At 44.6% G+C, this 12,075-nt stretch overlaps 1 protein-coding gene across 5 annotated transcripts in view; it reads right to left on the bottom strand.

Annotated features, from left to right (window-relative positions):
• The window catches only part of KIF13A (kinesin family member 13A), a 217,877-nt gene extending 209,201 nt beyond the window's left edge, over positions 1-8,676 (bottom strand). For all 5 annotated transcript variants that reach the window (XM_083187859.1, XM_083187862.1, XM_083187860.1 and 2 more), the window contains exons 1-2: positions 8,276-8,676; positions 5,560-5,653 (exon numbers count right to left, since the gene is read on the bottom strand). In XM_083187859.1, the coding sequence (XP_083043985.1) occupies positions 5,560-5,653; positions 8,276-8,330 (149 nt within the window). In that variant the 5' untranslated portion in view covers positions 8,331-8,676. The remainder of the gene's footprint in view (positions 1-5,559; positions 5,654-8,275) is intronic.
• Positions 8,677-12,075: the final 3,399 nt, after the last annotated feature.

The raw sequence follows: 12,075 nt of genomic DNA, 5'->3' as shown, positions 1-12,075 counted from the left end.
CCTCATCACATAACTGAACCTATGGATGACATATAAACACAGCTTACTTTTTTTCTAGATTTCTTTTGGCCTAGGGGTGCCCTGAAAAAAAATCTGATACTGCCGTGATTGTAAAACAGAAACCATTGGCTTATCCTCACCTTTCAACTGTTTTAACGGAAAGCGTAACTATTTCTGCATAGAGCCCATGTTTAATATCTATTAAACACAATCTCTGTAAGCCAGGCCGTGTCTAGCAACCTAATAATTTACCCCTTTGAGTGCCAATATCTCTGTGAGAGATGTGCAAAATATTGGCTAAAAATGCCAGTCGCTATTTGTCATAGATTCAAATTAAAAAATGTTGTGTAAAAAAGATTATATTTCCTGTATAAGGTAAATATTACAGATCATTATGAATAAAAAATATTGTTTAGCAAATTTTAACACCAATTTTGCCGAATTCACTCGGCACTCAAAGGGCAGCGAGGGGGTTAAATGGCGAGGATCGCCAAAAACAAGCGACCCTCGGCGTTTAACCCCTGTGCCGGCCGCTCACTGTATTCAAGGTTCTGTGGGAACCCTCGCTGTCAGATGACGGCGAGGATTCCCCCAAATAGCGAGTTGGTGGTTCAGGACACACTGAAATTATTTATGGTAAATGTAATAGACAAAACTATTGCTGGTGGCTGACAATAATAACATTTGTGGACAAACAGAAGGAAATCCTTTCCCTCATCACATAACTGAACCTATGGATGACATATAAACACAGCTTACTTTTTTTCTAGATTTCTTTTGGCCTAGGGGTGCCCTGAAAAAAAATCTGATACTGCCGTGATTGTAAAACAGAAACCATTGGCTTATCCTCACCTTTCAACTGTTTTAACGGAAAGCGTAACTATTTCTGCATAGAGCCCATGTTTAATATCTATTAAACACAATCTCTGTAAGCCAGGCCGTGTCTAGCAACCTAATAATTTACCCCTTTGAGTGCCAATATCTCTGTGAGAGATGTGCAAAATATTGGCTAAAAATGCCAGTCGCTATTTGTCATAGATTCAAATTAAAAAATGTTGTGTAAAAAAGATTATATTTCCTGTATAAGGTAAATATTACAGATCATTATGAATAAAAAATATTGTTTAGCAAATTTTAACACCAATTTTGCCGAATTCACTCGGCACTCAAAGGGCAGCGAGGGGGTTAAATGGCGAGGATCGCCAAAAACAAGCGACCCTCGGCGTTTAACCCCTGTGCCGGCCGCTCACTGTATTCAAGGTTCTGTGGGAACCCTCGCTGTCAGATGACGGCGAGGATTCCCCCAAATAGCGAGGCTCGTGTCTAATGCAGGGCGCCTCGCTGTTTTAGCGGGCCGCATACGCCGTTTCCACGTCACTGTAAAAAGCCAGCTGTCACAGCTCGCAGAAAGCATTGAATATACCTCAAAGCAGGGCTATTTTTCAGCAGGCTCCAGCAGGAACTGAGGCCCTTATTCTAGTTCACTCTTTCTGACAAAATATTTCTTAGATGGACAAAACCATGTGCACTGCAGGTGAGGCAGGTGTTACTTGTGCAGAGATAATTAGATTTGGGTGGGGTTTTACACCTGCCTCACCTGCAGTGCACATGGTTTTGTCCATCTAAGAAATATTTTGTCAGAAAGAGTGAACTAGAATAAGGGCCTCAGTTCCTGCTGGAGCCTGCTGAAAAATAGCCCTGCCCCAAAGGGTTAATCAAATAAATCCATGAGCTTCAACAAGTGAACACACAAGCAAACAGCAGTTAGTACAGTGAGATCCTGCACCCTGGGCATATGAAATATACAGATTATGAAAAATGTGTACAAAGAATCTTATTTTTATTGTTTTTTTTTTTTGCAGAACTGTAATAAATCCAGTTATTATACAATATATTACATCCATTCCCAGCTCCAAAGCCGCTGCTAGTGATCTATTTTTACAGTCTGGTGCACTGGTATTTTGGTTTCCAGCCAAGTCATCTTTTAAGGGAATTTACAGTTATCTGTTAGATTTCTCAGGTGCTGGTAACGCAGTGTCTTTTACATTTTAGCAGATGTGTAAGAGAATGAAATATACATCCAACAGTTCATCTCTTTGATGTGTATACCGTACCAGCTAAAATAATCTTTTCTACACATGACTAATTCAGATGTTTGCGAGAAGGCATGTATGAAGATCTGGTGTGCATTTATTTAGGGTAGGTAGCTGGAAAAGCTCTTAGAACAAATAGGATAAACTAATCCAAACAGAGAGCTTTTTCAGGCTTGCCACCTGACTCCAACAAGTAAATTTACTAATGCATGAGAGGCCTTGTCTATGTTACATTAGGAGTGTTTGCAGACGTCATAATGTATAGCACTGCTATGGAGAAGTAGGTCACAGGATTGTCGCAAATCCAAAAACGGAAAAAGTCAGTTTGAAAGTTGAGACAATTAAAAACTTTGTTTATATGTTAATAATTATTATCAGCCTAGTTTTTTTTTTGTGTACAGAAAACTTTATAGTCTACTTTTGGAAAACAAAATAAGGCCAGGACAGGAAATGCAGTAAGTGCAGCTAATGGGTGCAGCTGGGTCCTTACAGTTCCTTCTCTCTGTTCTTATGCACACATGCCATGAAGCTCAGAACCCTTTTACATTTCGTAGCCGAGTCGCACCCAGGAATTTTTACCAGACTCCAACCTGGGTGGGACCAGCTTGAGACCTCCTTTACACTGGCAGCTGGAGCCAGCATAATGCTGGATGGGTGATGTCACCGAGGACATCTTAATGGCTTTGTGGGCCCTAGGCAAAGCAATGCACTGGGGCCCCTACTAAAGTTAAAATCATAACTCCACCTGCTATTAGCCATCGAGCAATTAGCATGCTTACTCCCATTAACTGTTTGGCTGCAGGCTGGTAGAGAATGTTTTTCAGCAGTTCTGATTTTGTGTAATTCATAATCAAAGCAGCCGGACAGCAATCTCTACTGGCCTCACAAGAAACTCCGGAGGCAACAGCAAGCCCCTGCTCGAAGGCTCCTAGAATTGTGGGGCTCTAGGGCAGCTGCCCAGTAAGCCCATGCAATTAGATGGCTCTGCCAAGCCGGTGCTGAGAGATGAGATCATCTCCGAGCACCGACTATTTCACTGCTGTGAACGGGCCCCAGGTTAACCATTTACACTGCACCATGAGCCAGGTTGAATCAGTGGACAACACAGATCGTTACCCAGGTTGAAATGCTGGGTCGATCAATCCGAGTAATTTCAACTGGGAGCATTTACACTGCACAATATCCCGAGATGCTGCGTGTTCTTGTGCATTAAACCGGGATATATATGGCAGCACCGACCCTGGGTCAACTAATGTTTTAAAGCAGTCCTGGCTGTATGGCAATATTAATGTTGTATGACTGTATTTATGCTTTTGCTATGAACCAAGCCTTTCCTTTTTTATTATAAATTATTAGTTTTTTCAGAGAAACAAGTGGAGAAGTGAGCCAGTAGCTAACTTACCCATTGCAACCAATCAGGTTGGAAGTAACATAGCAGCTGATTGGTTGTCATGGGCAACTTAGCCACTGGCTCACTTCTCCACTCTTCTCACTGCTCTCTGAATAGGCCTGTATGTCTAGACCTATTTGCAGTTTTAGGGCTGTACTCAATTAGTAGTGGTAAATTGCTGCAGGGGGAAAAGGGTGGTAGCCTCAGGCTACAGGACCTGGACCTTTGTGTTAACAGGTTACAAGCAACCAGGACATTTAACACAGGCTCAAACAGAAACCTGCATTAACCTGATCGTGGGCTAATTGAATAGCCTTGGGGGATCAATTAGCCCATCTTAATTAACTGCTGCAAATTGAATTCGGCAGTTAGTATGAATCAATGTTTTATCCTTTTTGCGTTTTTTCTTAGGGTATTACAAGTAAGATGTATACAGTCTGTGCTGACACCACTATGGTTTGTAAAGGCCCCATACACTAGTCCAATTTGGCCCGATTTTATCTGATCTGCCGTTAAATGGGGTGAAAAGTGGCCAAATGGGATGTGTTTGACATCCGATCCGATACGCAGGTTGTACCTGCTGCACGTCTGACCTCCGACTCTGACCCCTACCCAGCAGTGGGGAACGGGGTCACATACCATACATCACATGTCAAAAGCAGCGAATGAGATGCCTGCCACCCGGAACCTTTCCGGCTCAAGGGGGATAGAATGGCTCTACTGCGAGAAGTATGATATTAAATGACTCTTGAAAGATTGGTGAAATGGCAGACGATGTTTAAAGTACAGTAGAAGTAAATAATTTTAAACATTTATAACATGGGAGTATTGTGCTACCTATACAAATATGCAATAAAACTGGGTAGATCTGAGAAGAAAAAGGAGTTTGGAATATTAGTAGACAATACGCAGAGTAGAACACCCAGCACCAGGCAGCTACTGCGAAAGCTTGTAAAATTATAGGATCCGTACAACAGGGCATAGATTCACAAGGCGTAAATGCAAACACTTGATAGATTTTTGTTGGTTATTACTTTGAAAAGGCATCCTAGTGGCGACCTAATTAATATCTATAAAACATGTCTCTACTAAAGTAACAAAAATCTTACCAGTGATTCCTCTTAATACCGGATATCCCCCGTTATTGCTTTTCGTACCTCACCTACGTTTCAACTGTACTGAGTATTTTTATTATATTGTTATTCTTATTTCATGGTCTGTAATAATTTTTTAAAATATCTATAAAAACCCAAGCACTTCATAATTAGGATTGTACTGGTGGTACAAGACGCATCCATTAAAATTGATATACTGGTTAGGTATGCTATTTTCGTGATCACCATCTTGACAGTCGCAATACTGGCAGCAGAATACTGGTGGTCAAAATCCCCAAAAATGTTTGTGAATATTTCATGAGTAAACTTCAGCATTCTAGCCCCAACTGTCCCTTTCTGCAGCCTAACCCGAACCTTACCCCTAGATCTAACACTCACCACTAGACAAAACATACCAACGATCACAAATGCAGGTATCTAGCGCAAGTATAGGGGGAGATTATTGCATCTTGTTTGCAACATTTGATACATCTCCGTCTAACAGACTTGCTATTGTTTGCTGATACACCTTTATTATATCCTTATTGGAAAATGCAAAAAAAATAATAATTATATAATGATCAAAGTCCTGCACTGTCATATATGTTATATATACAGATAGAGCTACACTTATCTGTGCTCCATATATGTACACACACACACACACACACACACACATGCGCGTGCGCGTAAGCCAACTAGAAGCAAAAGTTCAAAAGCTGGTCTGCTACCTCCTGTATTTGTGCATGTGTGTGAGAGAGAGATGTAGTTTCACTCGCTGCCAGCAGATGGCAGTGTTTCAGAGACTCACGGACATTAGACATATATATAGATGATAAACACAATAGATGCATTCATTTTATGACAGTCCCCATCCTACTGGCAATTAGGTGATTACTCCACTGTAGTCTAGCACATGTGATGCATCATAGTAAGCCCCGAGCCAAATAGTATTTCAGATTTCAGGACAGAGCTGTTTTACCTGTTGTCTCCTTGCTTGCTGTTGGCAGGTGGAGGCTGCAGCACTGTCTGATTCCCCTCCATCTCCACAATGCATTTTGTATTCAGATCCATCTCTAAATCAAAGAAGTGTTTGGCATATGGTTACATTTCCAAGCTCTTAAACCACTGACAATACAGTACTTTCATACCCTTGTAATTGTTCTCCTTGCCAAGACATCCCATGAGTCACTGAGGCAACTTTCCTATGATGCATAATAAACACTGAAATACCCAAGCAAACCTAAAACATACTAATACCCCTTTCACATCGCACTTTTAAAACGGTATATTGCCGTTTTTTTCCATTTTAAAACGTTTAAGGCTGCAATGGGAAAGTGCCAGAGTTGATTTACCGGTTAAAGTTAACCGGTATTTCAACACGGTTAATAAGCAGAGTCCTACACGGTTCAAAGCCGTTTTTTGGGCAGTTTGAACAGCTCTATTTCAATGGCTTGAAACGTGTCCCTTGGGGGTTAAACGGGTTGAATGTTTGAATGGTATTAAATGATTTTTAAAACGGTTTTCACCTGCAATGTGAAAGGTCTCAAGGCTCAGACCCGTTTTAAAGTCCCATTTAAGAATACCGGGTCATTACCCATTTCTGCAATGTGAAAGCAGTATAACAAACACAATATATGTATTTAATTCCTGTGTAAATATATTAGCTTGCACTTCAAGGCTTCAGTAAATCAGGTAAATTAAATAAACACCGGTGCTACAGAAGGGCCCTGTCACAGTGTAGTCACATTTGCAGCTGTCTTTATCAGAGTTTATGGCAGTGGTTCCCAAACTTTTTTGAATCACGGCACCCTAGGGCATCAAAATGTTTTCCATGCACCCCTAGGCCAAATGTTTCTTATTGAGAAATTTAGAAATAAAAATATTAAATTAAGTGCATTGTGTGTATATGTCACAGTTATATTCTGGTGAGGGACAGGATTTGCACCTGTTTGTCCACATATATTTTGATTGGCAGCCACCAGGACTAGTTTTGCCTGTTACATTGACCATTAATAATATGAATTGATCCTGGTCCACCAACCCAAGTCACCCCTGCAATTGTCCTGAAGCACCCAGGGAGCCTAGGCACACAGTTTGGGAACCACTGGTTTATGGGCTTAATGACGTGGGTAGGACCCATCCCCTGCAACTGCACATCTGTCAGACATCCCACACTTGGGAGAGAAAGTTAAGGGGTGTTCACATGGGTTTGGGCTAGGAGATTTTGACTAAGCGATTTTGGTTTAGTCCAAATCAAAATATAGCCGGCTGCCATCCCCTGCCGCAGCCCGTGTGTGCGGTCAGATACACTGACTCACTTGAACAGTCTCTTTGGTCAATCGATAGCGACGCCACAGGGGCCACGCACCGCTATGGCCCTTAGTGTACACACAGTGCTATTCTGGCTAACTTACTAGGCAATTTTGACCATCTAGTCAAAATCGCCTGGCCGAATCGCCCCATGTACTGTAGGATCAGCACAAACTTGAAAAGTGGTTCCAGGCAACATCAGGTTTATATATGATAGTGATCTAGGCGGGATGTACTAAAGGAAAAATGTGGTAAAACGGGGGTTTTACCGCATTTTCCTATTTACCATTAGCCGTCCGCCCCGTCTCCGCTGGGCAGGGTATCACCACCCTCTGACGATACCCTATAGAAGCCTATGGGCTTCTATCGCCGCCCGCCGTCTCCTCCTCCCCCAGCAGGTGTTACAGCTGGGAGGACATCCGGCTGCAGGGGGGAGGAGGAGACGCAGGGGGACACTGGCAGTTGCTGGGATGTGACGGAGACCCCCGCAGACCACATCACAGGTATCGCGGGGGTCTCTGTCACCGCAACCCAATGCTAGACGCATATGTTAGTACATATGCGGCAGCATCGCGGCGGCTGTCAGGCGAAGGGCGGTGATGTATATTAACACATCCCGCCCCTAGAGTGTACACTACGCCAAGGTATCACATGCAGCCTCGGCAGGGAGCCACCGGGCGGCAGGATCGCACAAGATATGTTTGCGGCCCCCTAGAATAAGATGTACTGTATGCGAACCCAGTCATGGCTGCGGGATCCGACAAATCCTTGTGGCAACCATGACTATCTCCGGTTCCGATCAACACGCGCAGGTCCATACATCTCAATGAAATCGGAGTTAAAACAGATACTATATGGCACTATTCACGCAATTTATTGGCACGGTGGGTTGAAATTGCGTTAAAAAAGGGCCATATGGTATAAGTGTGTTGGGAACTTTACTTTCGTCATAATATCATAACACATTACAAGAAATTGCTGCAGAGTGTTACTTATGCCATAGCACAGGACAAGGGTGCAAACGTCTGTCCATGTTTCTAAACTGTAAAAAACAACCCAATAAAGTCATTGAGGGTTGTGGGTATTCTGTGTAGAGCATATGAAATGCTACTGTAGCAGCCCAGCTCAGCGAACGTTACATGATGGGAATGAGAGTGCTGCCATGTTTGCCGAGACAGCTGCGCATGTGATGTGCTAGATGCATGTAATAGCGCATAGCATGTAACAGTATTGGCAGCTCGGCATGGTGCAGGTTCCGTGGCCCGCATACATGGCAGAGGGGCCAGCCCATCCTCCTGGCGGCATCCTGGCACTCAACCAGTTACTTTCTTCTACTCATCAAAAGTTTTCAGAACCCCCTCCCTATATAAGTCCCGGGTAATTACCTCTCCGGTTCATGGGCCGGACCCTCACGGCCACTTTCACCTTGCTATCCGACATTGTGATCCGATCAGCCACCCAGGAGGGCAATCCCGCTGTATTATCTGCCCCCAGCACCACAGGGGCCACAGGCTCCGTTTCAGATCTGCAAGTGTTTATTGTAATCCCCAAAGTGGTGCTGCAGATGTCGCTGGGGTTTGTGCTGCACAGGGAGGGTGACTGCGGGGGTGAGAAAGCCCATCACGGTGAGAAAGCAGCGGCTCCCAGTGCCGGGCACAGATCACTCTCCCTCTGTATCCTTATGTGTGCAGGAGAAATCCCAGCCCTGCTCCTGTCGCCATTATCATCTCTGTGCAGGCAGGAGCAGTTCCCAATGCTGGCTCTGCTGCTGCCAGGCCAGCCCCTCCCTCCTCTTCCTCCTCCTTTTTCTTGGGATTCAGGGTGGCTCATTCCCTACCAAGATCAGCCATGCCACCTACAGGACACAATGCATCAAGCATCGCATAGTACGACTTTACCATGGGAAGTCCAGGTATCAGGTGCCTGTCAGCATGCAACTGATCGTGAAAAAATGACAAAAGGGGTACATTACTAAGATGGGAGATCTATTGAAGACGGGATGTTGCCCATAGCAACGAATCAGATTCTACTTATTTATTTAGCTCTTTCTAGAAGATAATAGACATAATCTGATTGGTTACTATGGGAGGCATCCCATCTTCAATAGAACTCCCATTTTAGTAATTTACCCCCAAATTACTTCATGGTTGTGCAAAGTCAAATATTTATTTTACATCATTTTTTATTTTGTAATGATGCTTAGGAGCCCTTTTATCATGGATCAGATATTGAATGTGCTCTGCAATATGTGATCCTATCAGCTGCATGTATCATCCAGCAGCTGCAGGAAGGAGGGCTGTCCCTGTAGTGTACTGTCACAGCTGCCGTGGGTCCTGTATATGCGCTGTCAGCCAGACTGCTCTGCACAGTGCACAGTGGCCATAGGCGCCGATTCTGTGGGTGTTCAAGGGCCCAAGCACCTATGGAAATTGGCCACCATATTAACTTGCTACTGGGAAACAGTATGCCAGGATGGCTGGAAGAGTGGATTCCACCTGTGGAGAAATACGTGGACGTGGGGCGAGCCTGCCTGTGCATGCTCTATGCGTGCTGTGCAGTGCCAGCATCTGACTTGACTTGGCTCAGCAGTGGCCAACCAGCCCATGTTCCAACGCACTCCCCCTCCCTTGTCGCCAGCACAGGTACTGTGGGGGCATTTATGTACCTGCACTGTGTGGGCATTTATGTATTTGGCACTGTGGGGCCTATGTATTTGACACTGTGGGGCCTATGTATTTGACACTGTGGGGCATTTTTGTACTTAGCACTGTGGGAGCATTTATGTATTTGGCCGTAATGTGTAAAAAGGAGGACGCTGCTGCTGTAATGTGTAAAAAGGGGAACTCTGCTGCCTTAATTTGAATATTGGAGACAAATGTGCTGCGTAATATAAATTGGTATTATTTTGTGGCCACGCCCATTCATCATGAAGCCACTCCCCTATATTTTTGGCTTGAGCACTCGAAGGCTGAAGATTACGGTGATGCCAATTATCAGGAGCAATCTATAAAAGGTAATAATAATTTTTCTTAAAAAGACACTTTTAATGAATGGTCCACCTAGTGCTGCTCCCAACGAGTAGTGGATTCCTGAAGAGCACAATAATAACAATATTTAGCATTAAACTAAGCAGAGATCGCAATAAGGTAAAACTTGAAGTAATTTAAAGTTCAAGTTAGAGCAAGTAGGTTAAAAAACTCATGTAAACCTTTTTAAGGTTGACATTTTGCCCCTCTTGACTTTTTGACCCTGTCGACCTATTTCATGTGTACTTTTTGGGGTAGACCTATAGACTGTCTAGACACTGTAGAGTTTTCAACCAGAACCAATGCTCAACCTCCCCTTGATTGATGAAATATTGTTGATGTAAAGCACAAAATTCACACTCCCAATAATACACTTATGGGTCAGGATTTGTGTCTTTAGTCTGTATTTCAAGTCTTAGGGGCCAGATGTATCAAGCTTTAAAAGTGATAACATGGACAGTGGTAAACAGCCAGCCAATCGGCTCCTACCTGTCATGTTACAGGGTGGGTTTAAAAAATGGCAGGTAGGAGCTGATTGGCTGGTTTTTATCACTCTTGACTTTATCACTTTTTGAAGCTTTTATACATCTGGCCCCTAGCATCTTGGACTGTCTTTGAAAATGATGTTCCTGAAGCACTTCTATTGAAGCTGTAGCGCTTATCCAGCTGCCATCTGTTGCTAGCGGATCCATAGCTGGGAGACGCCAGGATCTCTGTAGCAAATAAGTGTAGTATTGCTCAGGCTGCAAATGGTATTTTGGGAAGAGAGGGTGCAGTCCTGTTGAAAGTACAGTATATAGGATAGCCAGGGCTGGATTTCCTTTCTGGGGGGCGGCAAAGCATCCCCTCCCCTCACTGGTTGGGATTCGCCAGAAAGGGGAGGTTGAGAGTTGCAAATCATGGGAGGGAAGGGCAGGGCCTGGCTCCCCCCACTCACTCTTCCTGGACCTCTCCTATGCAGGTCCCTGTCCAGGTACTCCCGGGCGCTCTGACTGTGCTGCAGAGCCGCTGCCAGGCACAGGACTGCCGAGTACACAGCTTACTGTCCTCATTGCGCAGGGAAGGGGGGGCAACGACTCACGGGCGGGCAATGACCTGCAGTTGTGGCAGCTTCTCTCATGCTGTGCCCCCCCTTCCCCCTATTTGTGTGAGTGTGTGGGGGGGGGAGGCAAAGAAAAGTGGTGCCTAGGGGTGGAAAGACACCTAAATCCACCCCTGAGGATAGCGATTACCCAGGCATGTCCTAATGTCTTGATGCATTTCTCAGTGTAACAAATCACCACAGTTTCCTCAGAAGTCAATGACTGCAATATTGGGGTGTATTCAGGGCCGGCACCACCACTAGGCAGCTCTAGGCATTTGCCTGGGGCGCCAGACACTGGAGGCTGGCACTTTGTAGCCTGGAAGCGGCGGCCACTGCAACCTGCACCCCCGTAATAGCCAGGTGAGCATTGTCCGCAAACGCAGACCGCGTCAGAGGCGACCGCCCCCTAACCACGGGGGGTTTGTGGATGCAATAAGATGTTTGTGCTGCAGGGAGGAGGGAGAAGCTTCCCAGTACTGCCGGGGGGGGGGGGGGGGGGGGGGGAGGGTTGTCCGCTACCACTGCCTCGCTGTGGGGAGGAGGGGGGGATGTCGGGAGTAGCATGTCAAATAAAGATTAATATGTATAATTTATAATCTATACATTTCTAAATAGAGATACATAATATTACACAAGTTTACATAATATACAAATAAACAATAACCATCCTAGCAGGTATCATTGAATACACACAGCTTGCCTCCAGTTACATAGGATGGCCGGGCAATTTACACTGATGGGGCCCAAAAAAAATCATCATAAGATGCAGACCATGGCTTCAGCTGTGGGACATCCTTAACTCCTGTGCCTGCCTCTGCACTTGACGGCGTGGGTGAACCAGATTGTTTAGAAAACAGGCAAAATATCCCTGTGAATATGGGCCTTTTAGGAGATCTGGCAGAAGTACAACCTGGGACTAGAAATTGCTCTGTGGTGTCTCTGCATACACTATTTGTTCAAAACCTGTAAAACAAGGATGAATTATGTGTTCGGTTTGGGATTATTTGCAGAATTCAGCACTGCTTTTGATGTGAGCTTTTAAGGCAAGACCCGAAATCGGTATAGCTTAGTACAT

This window comes from Crinia signifera, chromosome 5, assembly GCF_055691185.1.
Source record: "Crinia signifera chromosome 5, ASM5569118v1, whole genome shotgun sequence".
Classification (NCBI taxonomy): Eukaryota; Metazoa; Chordata; class Amphibia; order Anura; family Myobatrachidae; genus Crinia; species Crinia signifera.
This window is presented reverse-complemented; position numbering and strand designations above follow the sequence as displayed.